The sequence below is a fragment of the Pseudopodoces humilis genome, chromosome 18 (genome assembly GCF_049639895.1).
Source record: "Pseudopodoces humilis isolate 2021_Gansu_Grassland_sample_001 chromosome 18, ASM4963989v1, whole genome shotgun sequence".
NCBI classification, from domain to species: Eukaryota; Metazoa; Chordata; class Aves; order Passeriformes; family Paridae; genus Pseudopodoces; species Pseudopodoces humilis.
In genome coordinates this window covers 13,312,337-13,334,001 of record NC_142217.1, presented here as the reverse complement: position 1 = coordinate 13,334,001, position 21,665 = coordinate 13,312,337, and the positions used below count along the sequence as shown (strand labels likewise).

General features: G+C 44.1%; 1 protein-coding gene across 6 annotated transcripts in view; it reads left to right on the top strand.

Moving 5' to 3' along the window:
* MAD1L1 (mitotic arrest deficient 1 like 1) overlaps nt 1–21,665 on the top strand; it is a 346,102-nt gene that overhangs the window by 240,942 nt on the left and 83,495 nt on the right. For all 6 annotated transcript variants that reach the window (XM_088064345.1, XM_088064346.1, XM_088064344.1 and 3 more), the window contains one exon: nt 14,923–15,113. In XM_088064345.1, coding sequence (XP_087920471.1) covers nt 14,923–15,113 — 191 coding nt within the window. The remainder of the gene's footprint in view (nt 1–14,922; nt 15,114–21,665) is intronic.

Here is a 21,665-nt window from a genome sequence, read left to right as displayed (position 1 = left end):
GGGACAGAGAGATGGAAGAGTTCAAGCAATGTGGGAAAGCAAGAGGATCTTCCCCAACAAGTAGGGTAGGAAGAAAGGATGTAGAGGCTGTGCAGGGGGAATTCAAGATGAAGTTGGAAAAGAAATATAGTGAAATTCTGGAGTAGGCTGTTCTTTGAGCCTGCTCCTGCAGTTGGTGTGGTGGAGCTTGCTGCAATAATACAATACAAATACAAATAATACAATACAAAAACAATAATACACATAAATGAGTGTGTGTGAGGCACAGCAACTGCTTAGTGCCACACAGGGACCGTCCTGATGGCAGAAAGTGAGAAGTGTCTTTTCAACCTGAAAGTGGAGGAAGCAGAACATGGTGACCAAATGGCATTTGTACAGGACTGATGCCACAGTCCTGGGTCACGCCCTCGGCCCCAAATAAAAAAATGCTCTGCCAGGAAAAATGTTTTACCTCTTCTGTAACATTCCAGGTCTGAGTCTCTTATCTTCTCTGAAAAATGTTATATCCAGAGCACAGCGTGCTCCCTGCCATAACCTTTAGCTCATTACTGATTCAGGGAGCGAGTGCCAGCTATTGAATCACGGGGCTGGGACCCAGCTAAAGGTCGGGATTGTGTCTACGTACATGAAAGCAAGCACAGCCTCTTCTTCCCAAAAGCACTAATCTGTGGAAACGTAAAAGTTCTCTGTGAATTCTGCAGCACTCACGTCAGGCTTGGAAGCAAACAGACAGGTAGGAAAAGGCAGCTTCCCAGCTGGGGAGAAGCACATCAAGGGACTGATGGAGTTTAGGAGATGTGGGCACAAGCAAACAGCCCTTGTTACTCTCCAGGGTGGAAGAAAATGTGTTTCTGCCAGCAAATACAGTAGCAGGCAGTACCTGGCAGCAATTTGAAAAGCCAGGCTAGCTCCCATGGCTTGCTGGCCTCCAAGATAACACTTTTACCTGTCTCCTGTATCCCCCTGCAAAGGTTTCCTGCTGCTCTTTTTTCCAGCTCATGCTTAGTTTCCACAGTCTCTGCCTCCAGCAGCTTTTGAGCTAACTTCGCTCTTAAAACTTCTTGTCTTTTGTAGTTTGAGTTGTGTAATAGTTGATTGAATGCCTTGCATCTGTAGGGAAAGGCAGTCTCTCCTTCAAGACATGCATGGACTAAGATATCTCTGCTTTGTGTTAAATTGAAGGATTTTGCCTCTGTTATTTGGGATTTCTCAGTTGTTAAAACATTTCAGTGCCTGTCATTAGCAAAGGGACATTGGGCTGACAGAACCCGTTTCTCAATCTCCCACATTTACTCACCTGCATTAGTTCTGCTGAGCTTAATTTTCATTATAATCCACTGGGTCACCTGTGCTCCATCAGACTGTATTCTCTAAGGTTTTGTTTCATTAGAACTTTATTATGGAGCTAATTTTATTTTCTTAAAGCCATCAAATTCAAGGCTGAGCTGTGAATTTTGCTGTTAAACAGGAAGATATCCTAGGTCTGTGCTGTGATTCAGCAGATTCTGTGTTCTCAGGGCTGTCACCAGATGCGTGCTGTCGAATTAAGTAGTATCCTTGACATTCTTTCCCTTAGCTCCTCTATCTGTAAAATGGAGACAGTGCTAATCTCTCATTTGTGTGACTCCATAAGGTTTGTCCAGCACTTCAAACATGCCAAAGACAATAAAACTGCCAAGCCTCCTTTCACTAACAGGATTGATGATTTACACCCAAAATGCTCATTTTTGTGCTAAAACAAGATCACCTGAAAGATACTGCGGTTGGAACCAACCCAAGGAAGGGGGAGGAGGAAACCATCTGTTACACAACAGCAGAAATGTTTCAGGGCGTTTGCCTGAGAAGCTCTGGGTGATGAGTTTGGAATATGAAGGCTTATTTATATGGATGGAGCTAATTTTCTCTAAGTTATTCATTTTTCACTTAGGGAATTACCTAATCTTACAAGAGACTCTAGGAGGAAAGATTCATTTATTCTCTGTCTCATTCAGCCCCAGGCAAGCCTGAAGATGCTCTGCCTCTTCCAGTTCTCCTTTTTTAACTGATTCTATTAATGGAGCTTAAATATTTTCTTCTCCTGGATAAAAAGGGTTAATCTTTCTGGTTCCCACTCACCCTTCTCCTCCTCTTTTTCTGGAGAGTTCTTTTTTTGGCAGCTCGGGCTGTTTCTATCATCTTCTCCCCCTAATCTGCCACTATCTGAAGAATTCATTACATTTCAAATCAGAGGCCTTGCTGCATACATTAGCAGGTTTTAATAGACTTGCCACGACTCAAAAAGGAGGAAAAAAAGAGAGAAGATTTAAAACTCTTGTCTTGCCGAAAGCAGACAGATTGACTCAAAAATGATTCAGTCAATAAAAGATGAGTTTTGAAAAGGCTTCCCTCTGCTCAAAGGGAGCTCGTATTCCAGAGAATTAGGTTTTTCTAAGCCCACTGTCAGAAATTAATAATACATACGGCATGTAAAATGGATTTAGCCCTCTACAGCCTTATACAAACATATCTTTGACTTGCTAAATGTGACATGACTACCAGGATTTTCCAGCCTTTATCCCAGGAGTTTGTCATCTCTCCGGAATGGTGACCTCGGTGGAATTTTTTAAGCATATTAAAAAAAAAAATTTAAATGAGATTTTAATTAAGAATATGTTCCTACTTCCCTCACCCTTTTTCTCCACCCAAACCCCTGCTGTCAGTGTTTTATTATTATTTGCAGTCAAAATTATGCCAAGAGCTCTGGTTTAAACTCTCAAGCTATCAAGTCTCTTTGCTTGCCTTTTTCAGTAGCCTTCCTTTGAAGAAATATGCTGAGCCTTCTGCAGAATCTTTGATTTGGGTGTGGGTTTTTTCTGCTGCCACAAAAAGGCTTATAGGCCAATAAAATGTCTTTCTTAGGAAAAAAGACTGTGCTTCTGTCTTATTAGATCTATCCACAACTATTGTATGATTTGAGTTCTTCCCAGATGGTCCTGCTCACTTTGCTTAAGGTAACTCAAATGTGCAGGTGTGAAATCACTCACCACCACTGTTTATTCCTCCATCACACTCCCATAGCTGATGAGAATTAAAAGTGGTATTTATTTTATCCTCCTGGATGATTTGGCTTGATCCTTTATTCAAACTGGCCTTGTTGAAACCACAGAAGGTGTTGTCTTGAGCAGGTAGGTGCATACAGCCTTCTGGATAGCTATGGGCTGACTGCAATCATCCATCTCTGTTTTCTCATTCTTCCAAACACCACTCTTTAATTATTTGAATTAATTTTTTAGATATCAGAGCGATTGACTCAGTTTTGAAATCTTTCCCATAATCTCTCTCTGAAAATTTTTCCTCCACCTTTTTATTTAATTACTTATTATGGATTACCCTTTAAGCTAACTTTGTGAAGTCACTGCATGCTCTTATCTCCCCGTGGATCTATTCTGTCCTCAGCTGTATTATTCTACATATTGTCTGTGGGCTTGTACAGTGTCCTGTGTGAATGTGTTGCAGCAACATGAAGTCTAACTCTGGACAACATCTCCTAGATGATGCAGAGAAACTTTTAAAAACATCAGTGAGGAAATGAACACACTAAAGTGCTCCATCTTGGACCATTATGTGCTCTGTGGATGTTGCTTGAGCTTGAAACAAGCAGAGCTCATAATTTTTTTAGTATGTTTATAGGTTCTATGAAAAGTCTGAGCTTAGAGTTGTCGACAATACGCACCCAGAAGTGCAGCAGTAGCGTGTTCTTCTTTCCCACCATCAAACAGGAAACTTGCTCAGACTTTCTTGTGCTTCTCTGGCTCCAAAGAGATCTCTAATCATGGGTTTTGGTGTTTAGAAGAATTCCCATCAAAGTAACAAGAGGTATTTTTCACAGAGCTGAAGGTAACAAGGTGGTTCAGCACTAGCAAAAGTATTTCACTGGGTAAGAGATTTCCACTTTTATCTGTGAAGTCAGACTTGCTTTTATTGGTGGTGGTGGTTTGTTGGTTTTTTTTGGTTTTTGAATATCAATTTGACATCCCAAGGTTACGATCCCAGGGTTACATCCCTGGTTTCTTGGGTGTATTTTCTGGTCAGAATGTGGAATTAGCAGCTGCTGGAGCATCACTTAATGGGATTTAATTCCCCCAGGCCAGCTTGAATGGGCCTCTGAGCAACCTGATCCAGAGAGTGGCCTCCCTGTGTGGAACAAGATGATCTTTAAAGTCCCTTAAAATCCCAACCATTTTGTGATTCTGTCTAACTGGAAATGGCTCATGGCTGAATGTCATCAAAGGACACACAGCAGAACATCACCTTCTTCCCTGAAGAAATTTGTGTGACTGAATCTCTTGGTCTTTCTTGCACAGGCAGGGACCTTACTCATTTCTGTCAAGAGCCATGAGTAATTGCTTTCTTGGAATTCCAGAGGATTTCTGCTCTTTGTCTCACTTCATCCATGAACATTCACCAAGCAGAAGCTGGTTCTTGGGTTGTATTATAAGATTTAACCAGGAGTTACACAACAATCCCAGGAATAGAACACTTGGCTACCTTGCGTTTGTCCGGTCCTTGGTGTTTCAAATTCTTGGAACACCCAAATATACAAGACCCAGAAATCAGCTGGATTTCTGCAGCTGGAACTGGTGCTGGAGTCATTCTTCCTCTGGGACTTCTATTGTAAATACCAAGCTTCTTCCCAGGATAAGTCTGCAGAGTTAATGTCCTGTTGTCTCGTGTCATAATCAAGAGCTTTTAGCTTTCTTTTGAAGGTGTGTTCCTAATGCTGGTATAGGGATGAACAAAACTGAAGGGAACAAGCATGACTTTACCTCTACTTTTGTGTTTGTTTCCAGTCAGTTCATTTTTTAATCTGTTCCATGTTCTCTTGACTTGAGAAAGCAGTTTTCCTGGTGAATATTGTGTCTCTTGAGCTTCCAGCTGCTTTGCTGGGATGTAGCCACCCAGTAATCTCCTTGGGAATAATTGCTGGTGTCTTTTCAGATAATTCTTGTGAAAGGTGACAAACTGCTTGCCACAGTGAGATGTTAATAACACAGAGATGCCCTTTGTTTGTAAGCTGGTGCAGAAATCACCTCATGCAGTTGCTGGAAAGTCAGACTTTTGATGGTAAGAAGTGAGGAATGGATCCATTCATTTGCATATAATTCCAGGCCTTTTGTGTTATCTTTTGTGTAAACCATACAATTTCCATCCCAGTGGGGAACGTGTGCTCATAATACAGAGGGACAGGAACATGGGCTCGCTCTCAGCAGGAATCAGGGTTAAAGACATGTCATCTACTAAAAAGGAGGAAAACATGGTCTGCAGGAACTACTTCAAGAGAAACAGCCATGGAAAATTAATGAATCCAAGTTATTAGACCAGCTCAGGGGAGACCATGTCCCCTCTGAGTAGGCATCAGAGGAAGGGAGGAATCTGTGTCCTTCTAGGGCTGTATTGAGCTGAACTGTCCCTGCCTCTGCCCTGAATCCTAACCAAGACTTACTGCATATTTTTCTTGTAATCTGAGGCTCTGTTTACCAGCCAGATCCACTGCAGCTGTCTGAGGTGGACATCTTTCTCTGTGGCACTGAAATTAAACTCTTAGAAGCTCTTTAGTCTGCAGCTGACTAGCGTGTTCCCAGTGTAGGTTTCTCACCTTTTCATAAAGAGGTGATGCATTTTTGAAAACAAATGGCATAAGTGTCTCTGCTCTTCTGCAGTCTAGAGGCAGAGAGGTCCATAAATACTTGTTTTAGCTTTTCTGTTCTTCCTTCTCTTTCTAGGTAGCCAGAAGGTCTCTCTCAGTAGGCAGTCGGTCCTAATGATGAACTTTACAATTAGAGCCCTAGTGCCCATCTTCCAAAATTTCTAATAAAATTGCATGAATATTTAATACCCAATTATTAAATATTTAAAAATTGAAAACTATACTGGCTTGGAAGTTAGCACGTGATGAATAATTCAGGATCAGGAGAGAAGACTTGGCATTTGGGCTGAGACAGATGTTACCTTTCCTGTCTCCCTGCCCAGAGATGATTTTGGTGTCCTCCAGCCTTGGCATGGTTTGTGGACATTGCTTGGAGACATTGAGCCTTTACCTCTTGGCCCAGAGTACCAGCACATGGTTAAGGGAAATAACCCCCCCTTGTTCATACTGAGGTCTCAGACTCCTGCAATGGAAATAGAGGCTGGAATAACATGATTGAAAGCCTGGTTATCCAGGAGATGGCTCTGTTTCCAAACATCTTTCATGCTCCAGGGAAATAAGTTTGCTTGTCTTTACATCTGTGTCACAGTCCTGCAGTTCTGTTGTTTGAAAGTCCTTTTTCCCCTCTTGCTCTGCTGCTGCTCCACGCTGAACCAGCACTCCGTTCCAGCATGAGCATCTTTAAAGGATTGTTTTCATAAAGTGGACACCAGACAATGAAGTAGAACATGAAAAATATGCCAATAAAAACAGGGCAGAACCTGCTATCCCGTGGGAGGAGGTCTGGGGCACTCAGAAGAGTGCTCAGAGGAAACATCTGATGTGATTCTTGCGCAGAGTGCCTTTGGGTCCTGCTGCAGGAGCACAAAGAGCAGGGAGAAGGGTTTGGGAAAGGTTTGACTAGTTGGCATCGAGAGAGCTTTCATGCCAGGAGCAATACATTTACAGTGCCAATACTTCAAAACACTATTCAGGGATAAACTGGGGAGGAAAAAAGGATTGAATAGAAGGAGCAAGTGGAGGCTTTTTAGAGCTTAATTTCCTTTGGAACAAAAGCCCTAAAACAAACTCCACAATCTTCTGCCATTAAAAACACAAGTAATGTGGCGTGCTGCAGAGCCTTGCCTTTCTCTGTTGCAGTGCCATTGTGTTCTCCCAGCTGGCTGCAGCCTGTGCATTTTCCTGGCTGTGCCCTGCAGGCTGTGCTCAGTGCCCATGGGGCCATTGGCTGACCTTTCTGAGCCACCCCACGGGGCAGGGTACAGTGTCACAAAAAACCGAGTTCTGGAGATGGGAATCAGGTTATAATGACTGTGAGAAGTCTTTATATGGGCAGAAGGGCTTGTTGACAGCCATGCTCCCCGTCAGGGACTGCAGGGTTGAGAGTTTGGTCTGTGCATCCCAAATCAGAACTAAAGGGTGCCTGTATGATGCCCTGTGTCTGTCTTACATCACAGAGTTATTTGATAGGGACTTTAGACATGGGAGGAACCTCATGAGGCATTTGTTAGTTCTGTATTTTGACTGTCTGCCTGCAAAGCTACAAACTTTGTGTGATGTGAGCACAGCCTTTGCGGTGCAGGGAACAGAGGGAGACAAGAAACTGTAAGTAACATAATCCTGGACACTACCACTGAGTCAAAATAGCATTTCCATGAGTCTCAGCACCTGAATTTGACTATAAAAAGTTCCATGAGTAAGAGCAGAATGGCTTTGCTCCTGGGAAGGCTTGAAATCATCTCCTGCCAGCGGTGGAAATCTCCCGTTCACAGCTTTGGTGTGAGCATCATCAGCTAATAGACTGTGAAGCACTCTCTAATGCATGATTGAATATTGTCCACCCTGTGCTGTGAATTACTAAAGCTCCTGCAAAAAGTCTTCACTGTGAGAGAGAACAAATCGCTATTTCTGGAGTTGTTTTTCTCATTTGGTTTAATAGCAGATGTTGGGTGCTTTTTCAGAGGTTTAAATGCTTCCAGTGTTTTGGGGTAGTACAGAGAGCAGTGATGTGCCAATGGAAACAAAATAATGGGCAGAGTGCAGGGGAGGTGATAGGCAGAGGATAAATGAATCTATTAGATGCTTCTGCAGACCACCCTGTCTAATTAACAATGCATATTATATATGTTAATGATATAGTTCTTAGGATTAATCTTTTCATTAGACACTTGAGTGGTTTCAAAGCACTCTTTTTCTTGGAAGCAACTTAGTGGAGAAGTGATTTTCCTTCATCTGACAAGTGGTACAAGTTATGCCCCTGTTTTTTGCTACCTGACTTCCCTGAACTACAGCCCATGAAAAGTCCCACTGACTTTTTTTTTAACTCCAAAATAGATTACCTGGAAAACATATATTCTGGAAGACTTAATGCCTGAGATTTGCTGGCTAGTTCTAGAAGCAGAAGTACTTTGCTGTAAACTGAAGTGACACAGTGTATTTGTGTTTTTAAGGTGAGGCTGTATTTGCATCCGAAGTTAATGACTTGCTGCAGCTCTGGCTGACATCACTTTGTTCTGAGAAGAGCTGTTGGGCTGTAATTGCCATATGGAAGGGAAATGTGGCTGGCAGAATTTAATCATGGTTTGGGAGGTGGAGGGAGATGTCTTCCTGCTTGGGTCACGATTTATGACCAGTGTGACCACCCTCATTTCCAAACTGTTTTTGCCATGTCATGCTAATAGATGAAGTCCATCTTGGGCAATAAATAGTTTTCCTTTGGTTAATTTCTCCTGTGTCTGGGGTGTGTGTTGCTGCCCCCACTGAGTTCTGAGGCTGCTCACATCATTACAGCCACAGATGTTAGTGGTACCTGGGGTCTCTTCACACAACACTGTGCTGCCTCCACTGAGAACAGCTGCAGGGGTGGCTGAGGAACTGAGCTGAGCTTCCAAAAGCCCAATTGTTTTCTGCCTTCCCCCACTCCAAAACTGCCACCAAGGAGAAGAAGGACAGAGAAAGCTCCAAGCAGTGCCCAGACTGGGATGCCCTGAGAGAGCCTTTTGCTCAGTGGTGGTTCATTGGCCAACTTCAGGTGTGCTTGAGTTTTGCAATTTGGTGTTGTAATCTGGGCCTTAGCAAAAGGAAGAAAAGAAAATCACCCTTTACTTGATCCTGCCCCATGTTCTGTGTGTGCAGGTACTGCAAGAGAGAGTTCATGCTTCTCCACGGCTTCCTCTCTTTGGTCCTCAGTGTCCTGCTGCTCTCACCTTGCCCTTCCAGTGTCCTCAGCTGCTTTCTGCAAGTTATCAGAGGATAATTAATTATGGACTTCTTTCCAAGAAGAGGTGCCTTTGTAAAGGTACATGGGTTGTCTGAAATGGGGCCTTCAGCCAACCATCTTCAGTGAAGGGAAACATCTGGGAAAGTTTTTATTTTTCAGTGGAGAGTTCTCGGGCAGTGCAAGAGCTGCAGCTGGTCATGGTGGTGGAGACCTTTACTTGTGCTGTGCTGCCTTTGAAAACTCTCCCCAGAGCTGCTGGAAGGGCAAGCTGGTGGCTGAAAGGGGGCTGGGCAGTGCGTTGAACCATATGGTACATACACGGTTTAAAAATAAACCAATGTTGACTGATCAAATAAATACCACTTAGGTTTCAAATTGAACAGCCAGTGTGGTCTGTTGAATATAAAACTGTTTTTACCTTCAAGAAAAGTTATAATTCATGGCTGTAATGTCACAAATTTCAAGTTTTGCAGAGAGCAGTGTGAGGCTGCCAGACTGTAAGGTCGAGGAGGGGTGGTGTGGGGCTGTGTGGTCCCACTCCCCCAGGGCATAAAACACGCCTATAAAATCTAGCAAAGCGAATTTTATTTCTCAAAAGCAATGGTCGTAAACTTGCCTACATCAGAAAATGTTCAGCTCTTCTCCTATTAGCCTTTATTTAACACGATACAATTTATTTTTATGTTGTGCCCTTCACAGAATATCGCAGAACTCTTTTCAGACTTTGCTGCTCCTCATAAACTGAGGCTGGCAAAGAAAATTTCAGCTCGGGATTTGAGCAGGGGAATGACTGGGAGGGTCCCAGAGAGAAAGATGGGAAGGACAGACCTGCAGTGGATGGATTAATTCAAACCAGTTTGGGGTGCAGGGGGGTGATTAAGGGGTGCCACTGCATGGCAGCAGCTCCTGCAGATGGAGGAGAATAAAGGTAATTGTGTCTTGCTGCTTGGAACTGAGAAAAGTGTTTCCTCTTCCCATTATGGACCTTGTGTGAACAAGGTGGTTCTGGCATCCCTTCTGTAAGCTGGAAAGAAAATTTAAGCCATCTCTTGTTTAAATGAAGCAGGGTTGGTGACAATGCAGTCCAGAGCACTGTTGAGTGGTGTCTGTCTTGAGGCACCCTGGCAGGGTCAGCAGGGACAGGAATTGATGTGTAAATTCTTTATCCTGTGTGTGTTGGAGTGAGTGACCCCCAAACATGTCACTGAAGGAAAGTAACCTTTAATGGAGAGTTAGGAAGGACTGCAGGCCTTTCTGAGAGAGATATATGTTAGCTGGGATTGCAGCTGAATTAATTCAGCTGCATAGCTTGTGGCATCTTTGAGGATGGGCAGAACCAATTTGTATTTTCCTGGAAAAGAGTAGTGATACATTGAATTTCATGCCACTTTTGGCATGCTCAGAGTCACATTGTTTCCTCCTCTTTCCCTGCTGAAAAGGCTAAGCGTGAATTTGGTTTTCTTTGGTGTAGAGGCTGCAATTGTTATTGATTGACCTGGCTGAACTTGGAGCAAGAGCCAGAGCTGTGGTATTTCCAGGCTGCTCTGAACAGTTTCAGATGTAAGGAGTCTCAAAGCAATGGACTAAAAAGCAGTGACATTTCCAATATGAGACCAAAAAAGCCCAACTCATATTTTATTTATTTATCCAAAATAGTTTGAATTATTCATTAAAGTCAGTGTAAGTGTGTGAAAATACAAGGTGTTTCAAGAAGGAGTATCATTAGGAGGAATTAATCATTTGGCAATATTAATTTTCTAACAGATTAATGATTTTTTATTTCAGTGACGATATTTTTTCCACATCAAGCTCTTCAGGACAGGCAACTTTTCGTACATATTCTCAGCCTGAATACAAAGGAGATGGAACAGTATTTCTATATATTTTCCTGTTCTCTTTGTTCTCTTTTATTTTTTTATTTTTTTTTTTAATCAGGCCAGTTGTTATCCCCAACCAAGGCATGGTCTGCACAACCTCATGCTTATTTTCTCAGTTCTTATTTGTTTCATAAACTTGGAGATGCTTTGGCATCCCTTCTTTGGGATGAAGGGTGTTTTTGGTGTGATTTTCCCCATCCATGGCCTCTGCAGCTTCTCTCACTTGTGTTGTGCAAGTGGAACAAAGTCAAATGCAGGAACTCAAACAGGTTCTCTAAATACAGAGATTCTAGTTTTCAAATGCTGTCTTTTAAAGATGTAGTTAAATCTAATTCTCCAAACATTGGGAAAGATCTGAATGGATCAAGATGTTCAGTTTTCTGTAGGTGGTAGATAAAGGGGTGGACACATCAGTGCTGTCACTGGAGCCCAGCTCTGCCACTGCACCTGACCCATCATCCCAAAAGGATCTCCCTCTGTTCCATGGCTTCTGTGGCTGTGCCTTAAGCACTGTTCTGAAACAGCTGAGTTGCACTCTGTGCAAGTGATGACTTGTAAATCAGTTTTTCCTGACTGTGCTAGAAATTTGGCGGGAATTAGCGGTATTAGGTGAGGCTTAAGAATTAGTGTTTCCACAGCTTTGAATTCAGATGCAGAGCAAACAATGAGCTGCCTTTTAGCTGAACATCTTCACTTGATGGGGGATATATTAGAAAGGTTAATTACTGTCCCCAAATCCATGCACGTGCTGCTGTCCTGCTGGCTGCGTGCAGGGACTCCGTGGTGCCAGGTCTGTACTTGGACAGACCCATGGTGCAGAGAGGCTCTGTAGGTACCCTAAAAATAGACATTCTTTGCCATTTTAGACACCCCAAGGTGGCTGAGATGTTGGCCTGGGCTGGCTGGTATCACACAGAACCTGCAGAACTATGCTGGAAAGGTATGAACGGTATCCTAGGACATCTTGAACAGCTTTGTCCCTGCAGTGGGATCCCATCTGACTTCTCTCAGGTCTCAGTTTACCTCCCTCTGAAGTTACTCTTCCACGGATCCTGCTCATGGTGTGCTTTCTTGGTTGTGTCAGCAGATCCCTCAGTGGAAAGCTGGGGAGCAGTCCCAGTGCTGTGCTGTCCTGAGTTAAACCAGGAACAGCCCCGGGTTGAATTGTTCCCAGGGGATAAACACTGCAGGAGGGAGGCACCAGCAGCTGTGGCTGAGCTGCTGAGGACTGCGGCTTAATTGGGCGTAAAGGAAGAGCAATCTCTGTTTTACAGTCAGGGTTCAATGGACCTTTCACTGGGGGCAGCTGCAAATCAGGCGTTCCTATCGTGTCCCTGTGCCTGCTTGGGTTTTATTCCTGTCCCTAAGCTCAAGAATCCCTGTTGGGCAATTGCTGAGGGAGTCAGGAAGGGATGACAAGGCTTTGTCCCACCCCTGGCACATTCAGCTGCATCTCCATTAGCAGTTCCCGAGCTCAGCACCTTGTGCCAGTGGCTGACAGAAGGCATCTCTGAGGAGCAGATGAGTTTTTCATGCAGATGAATTCCTCCAGCCAGGACACCAACACTGCCGCAGGCTCTGGAAAGAGGGCCAGGAGGAGCAGCAGGGAGGCAACAAGGGCAGTCGGGGGTGAAGGCTCCCTGGTACTTCAGTTGCACTGGAAAGCCCCAGATTTCTTGCATGAAAGAGTGATTGTAGTCAAAGTTTTTCCTTTCTCACCCTGAGGGTAGTGGAGGGAAGCAGTTGCCATCACTCAGTTGCTCTTGCAGAGTCAGAGGGTTGTTTAAGTGGGCCAGCACTGTTGGGTGGGGGTGAGGATGCTCCTGGTGGCCCCTGGCAGGACCAAGTCCGAGAGACAAAACAGTGGAAAAGGCACTAACTCTTCATGAATAACGAAAGCTGTTCAAGGAGTTAATGAATTAGGGTGCCATCCACCTCCAAGGTTATAAAAGTTGGGAAAGGCAACCTCTGAGATGCAGCAGGAAGAGGCAGATTTACTTTTCCAAGGCTAGGCTGCATTTATTAGGGAAAAAAAATATTGCTATTGGACATGGGCAATATATTAAAGGCAGGGCTGTGTCTGACAGTGACGAAATGTTATTTACCACTGCAGTGTGGTCACTGAATTTTTACTTTCATATATAGGATTTTGTCCTTAACAGTTGCATAGCTGAATGAAAACTGAGAATGTCCAGGTCAGAGCCACCCATTAATCTCCCAGTTTCAGAGGATGATTACTTGATTAATCAAAGATCAGTACAGCTGAGATGATGGGGAAAGGGTTGTAATAATCCAGAGAAGGGTTGAGTTAATCACACATTGATAAGTTGCTGTGAGTGGGAAGGTGGGTGGTCAGAAAAGAGCCTTTTTGAGCTCATGAGAAGGGACTGTGTGCAAGACACAGCCCTTTGTGCCATTAAGGGTGGTTTGGACATTCTCTACTTACTTTACATCCCCCTACAACTAGGAGGTTCCCTGTATAGCAGGTTTTTAATGAACCAACTGGTGATATTCCCCATGACTGGTTTGCTCCTTTCATAAAGCAAGATGTAGCTGGGGGATGCCCAGTGTAAAGGCAGTCATTGCTTGTGCATCACCACCCAAAGCTGCTCAGGAAGGTGGATCTGGGTTAGCTGAAGGTAAGGAGCTGGCCAGTGTTAACTCTCCTTGTGTGGATGCTCTCACTCAGAAGTAAAGGGACATGTTGTTCTCTTTAACCATTAAAGAGTTCCTGTCCTTGCCTGGGGATTAAACTGAGTTGGATTAAGGCCAAAGTACTTCTGAGCAGGGGCATCCTCAGTGGCATTTAAGGCATTTTAACTTAACACATTGAATTATCCTTTTGTTCCACCCACTGTGCCTAACCAAAGCAGTGCAGGAGATGAGAGGTGACTGGCATTCTCCTGGTGTGCCTGCAGCTGCTCAGAGGTGAATGTTGCTGGTGAGTCCATGGCCTTGCAGTTTTCATCCTACATCCTCCCTGCACTGTGCCTGGGAGGCCAATGCAAACACTTCCCAGCAAGTACTCAAGCAAAAAAAATTCCAGCTCACTTGGGAAGTGATAATGCTTTAGTATGGGCTCTATAAACCCAGCGAAAAACATTCCTCATATTCCAGCAGTCACCTTGCTGAGAAGTTCCTGCTGTCCTGCTGCTGGACCTGAACTAGCTAAACTAAAGACATTATGGGCTACAAATGCTGCAGTTATGTCTCTGATCACAGCACCAAGCCTTAAACTTCAGAATGACAAAGAGGTATTTGACTGGGGAAGTCTATTTGTTTGCTGTTAGAAAGAGTCTCAGGATTTTTCCTAAGCCTGGACTGCAGTGTTGATAAAACAGGCTGACTTGGGAGACATCTCTAGTGTATATTAAAGTAAAGCCAATCTCTGTAATTAATGGGATGATAAATCGAGGTTTAATTACTCAGAAGGCACCTTGGGTGAAAGATTCATGGTAATTGCTGTGTATCCTCTTGAAGGATTCACAGTACTGGCAGCTCCCTTTGTAGCAATAAAACACAGGGTGAGTGGCAGGCAGTCTCCCAGGACCTCTCTGATAGGGACTAGTCCAGTTAAGGTAGTAAATGCAAAGAGGCAGAGGAGCTGTCCAGGCTTTTTATCACAATAAAAGCCCCTTCCCAAAACTTGACTGTGTCAATTTGAGATCAAAACACCTACCTCAAATCTCCTCCATTGGAGGAGATTTCCCTTGCAGGCAGCTTCTTCCTGATGCAACCATAGGGAGGTGTATTTTGGACCATTTTCCCACTCTATTGCTTTGTGTAGAGGAGCACCCTTCTCTTGGGTTCTGTGTAGGAAACATGTCGTGTGCATGTGGGGAAACGGTTGCTATAGCTTTGGATTTTTGTAGTATGTTGTTAAAAGACTGGATGAGCAAAAGAAAAATCCATCCTACCAAGACATGTCTGTTTTCCTTACTCTCCAGTTTTTACTATCTTTTGGTCTGCTGGGGCCAGGAGGAGAGGCATCCAGCTTGCTTGTTTCTTTACTCTGCCTGCTTAATTCACTTTTTAATTAACCTTTTCAATTCACTCAGTTTGGCTAGCACCATAAATACAGCACAAGGGCTCTGTGCCGGTGACATATAAGAAAGTACCCGTTTTCTTCCCTTACCCAGAGCTGAAGAAGCAAGTGGAAAGTGCAGAACTGAAGAACCAGCGCCTGAAAGAAGTTTTCCAGACCAAGATCCAGGAGTTCCGCAAGGTGTGCTACACACTCACGGGGTACCAGATCGACATCACCACGGAGAACCAGTACAGGCTCAGCTCCATCTATGCCGAGCACCAGGGGGACTGCCTGCTTTTCAAGGTAGGTCTGTGCACCCCTGGCTGCACCTGCTTCTTTGGGTTCATGGTTTTCAATGTGTCAGGGTGTATTTGCTCTTTCTCAGTGATTAGACTGGAAAATCACTGCCCCCTGCTACATGGCAGAGTGTTCCTCATGAGGGAAGTAAAGATCCTTTCTTCTGTTAAAAGGTAGGAGGTTTGACATCTGGTCTCCCACTTATATATCAAAGTCTGGAGTAAGGATAAGAGACTATATATGCATAAAACCTCAGGCATCTGGCCTGGCACTTCACCTTTTTATATTATCAGTTATATGCCGCAGTAATAAAACCTTATGTAACCATCAAGGCTCATCATTACTTCACTATGAGATATATGTCCCTATGTCTTTTTACCATCCTCTAGCTTGTCTGCGTGTCATCATCTTGTCTTTATGTAAATTGGAATCCCTTTTGAGCAGCAACTTATCCTGGTGTGTGTGAAGTGCCATTTATGTGAGCGGCACAGACGAGTAGCAATAACAGTCTGTCTTCTGTCTGTCAGGTGCTGTTACTGGTCTGGCTGGGTGGGCTGTGAGGCTGTACCGTGACAGAGGGGTTGTTTCTCTGCTGTGTTGCCTTCCAGATGAAGCTGGAAGCATTAGATGCATTAGAGAGCTGAGGTGTGACATTAGAAGTCACCAAGCTGTTAAGTCCTGTCTTTATTTAGGTTGGTTCAAGTGCCAGCAGCCCAAGTTTACAGGTCAGTAGGAAAACTTTCTTCTCTGTGGCAAACACAACAGCACTTAAAATTATACCTGCCTCCCACTGATCCTCCCTAGGGCAAATCTCCTTTATGAAGGGGTTTGGAGGTGTTCAGTACAGGAGGGAACTCTGTAGCAGAAAGTGGAGAAGTTCTGTTTCTGCAGACCTACAGCTGTGTGCCACATGTGGATGGCTGCAAGATTCTTTCTCTGTATAACAGGACAAATATTTTCCCATTCTGCAATTTTAGTGCCTCAGGAAAGAAAATAAAACAAATAAAACCCAACAAATAAAGCAAGTGAGGGTATGTATAAGACAGCACCTAGTAAAACTTTAGTAAAACTAGGAAAATATCCCCAAAACAGTCATATTGCTTGGCCTTAGGAGAGTTCTGGATGACCTGGGGCACAGGGCAGTAAGAAAAGAAAGCCCTGTGCCCAGGGAAGAGAATAATTCTGTTGGTTTTAAGGTGCTGCTATAGAATCCTGAAAACAGTTCTCTGTTGAGATGGTGCAGTGCTGCTCTAACACCTCCAGAGACCTGTGCTCACACCTGTAGTGTTAAACATTTAATGAATGAAACTTCAGCAGACTCCTGGAGGTGTCTGTTGGATGCCATGGCCGGACAGTACAAGTTGCAGCTTTTTCTTTACTACAGGAGAGATGGCATACTTGGAGAAAGTTAAGAAAATGCGAGAAAATTCTGTGTTGGCCACATGCATGAGAAATGGCAGCTCAGGAACTTGTCTTTAGTAGAAGGAAACTCTCCTTGGTGAAATGGCAATATAAGTAATTTATATGCAGGAGAGGGGATACAAAAGTACAGATTTCTCTCTCTGCACATTTCTTAGAGCCAGGGGTGGGTCATTTATTGATTCTTGGAATTCCTTAGCCTCTCTTATCTCACCACCTCTCTCTGGACAAGAGGAGCAGATTTGCTAATTACAACATGAACAAGAAAATTTCAGACTCTTTCTCCCTGTTCAATAAATCGCAGACAATTCCCACCGACTGCAGCTTTGAATAGTAGTAGAATATAAACAACAAATTATTTCCTTGCTGAGTCCAGGCAGCTGGTTCTCATGTAAGTATGAAGGCTTGAATCCTGACTTCAGCTTCTAGCAGGGTTGTGTGTTTATGCTGTGGAATTTCTGAGCCATAGCAGACTGTGGGTGTTTGTGTGCATTTCATTAACCCAGAGAGGTCACAAAGCATGGATGCTATTTGTATTTATTCTATTCGAGCAGTTTATGGAACAGGGTCTATATAATTAAACCAGAGAAGTCCCTTGGCACTTTACAAGCTTCTGTAGTTCGGCTGTAAACTTTAAAAGCATATTTCAGTAGCACTGCTGGTGGCATTTAATTTTAAGTGAGGGATGCAGTAGGAGCTCCTGTAATGTAACCCCTTCAAAGCTAAATGAAGATGAAAGATGTGCTTGGTTTTCCTGGCCAAGGTGTGCTGTTACTATAGTGGAGCTTATTATCTACCTGCTGTATGTGTCCAGGCAGTTTGCATTAATTGGGATTACAGCTCCTGTGAAAGGGTTAATCACAGTGCTGTGCTGGGAATGTCAATGACTGCATCTATAAATGAGCACTGAATTCCAATGAAACCATACCAGTATTTATTTGTGATCCCTATTGGTGCAACAGATGAGCTCATCAGCTTGAAGGATGTCCCAGTGATTTTCAGCCCCTCTGTGAGTGCGTGGGCAGAAAGGCACATCTCAGCCTTCAGGGCTTGCCCCGCTTTGTTTGCTCCTTTTTATTGTTTCAATTAAATGCTGTGGAAAGGCTGTTACAGATTCCTCACCAGGAGTTTAGATTCTGATGATTTTTTCTGTGGGCTGTAATGCATTGTAGCTCCTGGGGCACTTGACAGTTTCATATTCCATTCCTGTTGCTGCTCCATTAGATGTGTCCAGCCGTGGCGCAGACTTTGTGCTCTGTGTGATGCTTCAGTGGTGCGCCTAGACCAGCCCACTCATCAGATATCCAGGAGCTGCCTCAACTCCCTTTGTAACAAGCCATTAAAGATACCTGTTCAAACAAACAAACATTGCTGGGGAACCTCTGGATCAGCTTATCCAGCTCGGAATGAGGAGGTGGCAGATCAGGCTGTCACTGCCTGGCCAGGTGTACATTGTGCTGTTTATCCTTGGCTCTGGCTTTGTCCTGAATGGGAGTAAGGAAATGAGGCCTTTAGAAAGGCAATGACAATTGTTTCAGACGAAGAAAGTCCTTCAGTAAACAGAAAGACTGGTCAAATTTGAAGAGGAGATGATTTAGAGACACTTGTACAAATGAACAAACAGTGGAAAGAAATTAAATCGAAGGCTTTTTTCTTTCTGTGTGCCCAAGGACATAGTCACAGCCAAAGCATTTGAAGTCAATAAATTTAAAAGAATAAGAGTAGAAATCCTTTTATTTGATAGACCCTATGACTTCAAGGAACTACTGAGAGCAGGAGGCCACTGCATTTTCTGAAATGTTAAGATATCTTTGTGGACAAATAATATTATCTAGTGTTACATTAAATATGTACATTTACCTTAAGTAGGGACATTCAGAGCTCTCTGCTTGGAGGTGTAAAGGCAGCTCCTTACCATAGAGGTTAGGAAGAGACATTCCCCTTCATGCTGCTTGTTTTTTGGCTTGGGTATACAAATGATTTTGCTGCTTCTGTACTTGGCAGCATTCAAGTCCATCCTCTGGAAATGGGAATAAAGACTTGAATGAAGAAGAGGGAGCAATCTGTTCTTGATTATTCTCAATGCTTTAGGTAAACTGTTTCCAGTGTTGCAGAGTGAATGTGGGGCTGGTCACTTAGAAAAGATTCTGGGCTAAGCAGGTCATCAGTCTGATCCTGTGAAATTGTCAATGTTTGCAACCTTTCTGGTGTCGATTCCTCTGCTTAGGAAGGAGTGCTCAGATTTCTTGATAATTCATACCTAAATTATTTGGGTCTAAATTGGTTGGGAAGGAAGTTAAACCAGACAAACTCTTTCCAGTGTCACAGTGGTGTTATGTGTCTGAGCTCATAAATAATCCTGGCCACAAGGCTGCCTTTAGACAGGTATTTTCTATATCCTCAGTGTTTAGTCTTGCAGAGCACAAAATTTTCTCTGATTTCAGGTCTCACCCATGTTGTTATTTTCTGTCAAAATTATCAAATGAAAACCCAAATACCAGCGGTAGTTCATTGAAGAGCATCCCCAGGTTGATAAGCTGTATTCCTTGAGAGAGAATACCCTAGATAACAGACAGCAAACAAAACAGAAGCATCTTGACATAGCTTGAGAATGTGGCCTGCTCCAGGGCTGGCACTTCTTGCTGCAAAATAAAACCTTTATTGGTGTCCTGTTGGATTGGTAATACAGCCATAAAATGAAGTAAAATTAACAGCTTTTCTACAACCTGATAAATTAAAAAGCTGTGCAAAGCTGGTGTGCCCACGCTGTCTTTGCACACCTCTTTAAGGAGTTAAATGCAGAATTTGTTTGCAGATCTGTAAGGGGAACTGTAACTACCAAACTTCAGGGCCACCTGAAAAGTGAACAATTGCTTCTGATGTAGATCACTGTGAGTGCAGAGGCTGAGCATAAGGGTGTAAAAAGGATATGGGATATTTTTTCCAATTGAATGGAAGAAGGGTGTGGTGGAAGGACAGACACCACCTTGAACTGTCCAGTCCTCCTTGCCCCATGGCTTGAGCACCTCACTATCCTCTTCTGTATTGACCAGGAGTGTAAAACACAGCAGGGCAGCAGTGAGCACAAGATGCAATAGTTTAATTCTCTTTTCTTCAGCAGGGAAGTGAGGCTGGATTGGACAAGAAAGAACTTGGAGGCTGTTTTTTAAACAAAAAGTGATGTTGACAAACTGCTTGCTGAAAGGGGGAGGCAAAACTCATGTGGTTAAACATGCAAAGAGAATCTGGTCTGCTGAGATTCCAGCACAGTCTGAGTGCCAGTCTGGCCAGGGAATGCTGGTAAATGATGTACAGCTCAGAAAAAGCAGGATGCTTAATGCAGGGATTACTTTTATTCTCCTGAGTGCTCTTGTTTCATCTTGAAGCTGACAGCACTGTTGAGAGCTGTGGTTCTTGAGTCCACATTCTTGGCATACCTGCAGGTTCAGTTATTCCTCCTCAAACCTAGCAGAGTGGCTTGGAGAAGCCTGTTCTAGCTGTTTGTTTCTTTTTGTATCTCTATCTTCTCCCCTCCTCTTCACCTTTGATGAGTCTGGAGGGGAGAAGGAAATGACAATTTCGATGGAGAGCTATTCTTCCAGCAGCCGCCTCGCACACTTGCACACACAGTCAAAACTAACAATGGGCCTCATCGGTGGAGCAGGCCAGGCAGCAAGAGACTGATTAGGGACTGTAGGCCTCTCTTAACTCCTCATTCTTGCTAATTGCAAGTTATTTAATTTTCATGTTTTGTTTTCAGTTTGCTGGTATGGTTGTTGGAGGCTTGATTTCAGCTCAGCCCCGGGGGCGCCGGCCGTCGCTGTGCGAGCGTGGTGCCTTCCTGCTGGATGATTGCTGGGATTCCTGGAAGGGTCAGCAAGCACCCATCCTGGGCTGCACTAATCAGCAGCCTCTAAAAGGAGCTGCTGAGCAATCTATGGTGTTACAGCATCAAATCCTGTGTTTAAACTTCCCACACGTAATTTTCTTTCAGGTATCGTAGCAGCCTGTTTTGTGTTAGGACCTAACTTTAATTCTTGCTGCTATCTTCCAATTGCTCTTCTTCATGCTTTTTTTTCTTCCTTACACAGTTTCTCTCTTACTGCATATGCTTCCCTGAACAGCTGCCTATTCCCTAGTGCACATTAGGGCTTTTTCTTCTTTTGTTTTTAGTGAAGCCAGTCATCTCAAGTACACTGGAAAAATCTAACAGAAGGTTTTCCTTTGGACTGCAGAATTTCTGAGCAAAGGCCTGAAGAGGCTGGGCTGAAGCCTTCTTCTAACTGAACAAAGGGAATGTGCTTTGTCTGCCTCTCTTCCTCACCTGTACAAGGTGGATGATGCTCCTGCCAGTGTCACTGGGCTGTTTGAGAATAAATGGATGGTGCTGGTGGGGAGCACAGAGCACCTTTGGGCTGGGGAATTCCCTCCCCTGTTACCTGCCAGTCTGGCTCAGTAGCCATTTCCACTCTGCTGGCACCACTTGCTCCCCTTCCTGCCATGCCTGCGAGTCTGCCAAGGTAGACCCAGGCACGGAGGTAATTAGTATTGATGATATTGGGGCATTATTCCAGTGACAGAGTCTTTCCTGACTAGCAGGAGAATGGGATGGGTGAGGCTTTCTGAAAGCTCAGAGGTTTGTCTTGCTCATGGGTGCATCCTCTCTGTTGGAGTGACTGATGTGTTACCTGGTGAGGCAGATACAAAACCTGTCCCTTCACAATAGCAGGCCTGCTTTGGGACAGGAAACACAAGGCTGGCTCTCAGATGCCATCTGAGCTTCAGGCTGTCTCTCTGCAATTCCATTTGTTTTGCAGTCATCAGCTGCTGACCACCAAGTTGCTTTTGCACTTTCCCTTCCTTTTGCTCCTTCATTCGCCAAGGACACAGCAGTGCCACTGCAGCATTCCCAGGTTTCCCTCCCCACAGAACCCTCCTTGTGCTGGCATGAGCTCTGCCTCGCTGTCTGCACTTCCTTTGGCAAAGGAGGCTGCTGAGCAAAGGCAGCTTTCGAGTTATCCACACAAATTCTTCACCTGACTTCAGCCCCCATCACTGTCAGAACTGCTGATAGCCTCATCCAGGCTGTGGCAGGCATCAGCCATCCCAGCTGAAAAAGATCTCACCATCTTTCCTGGG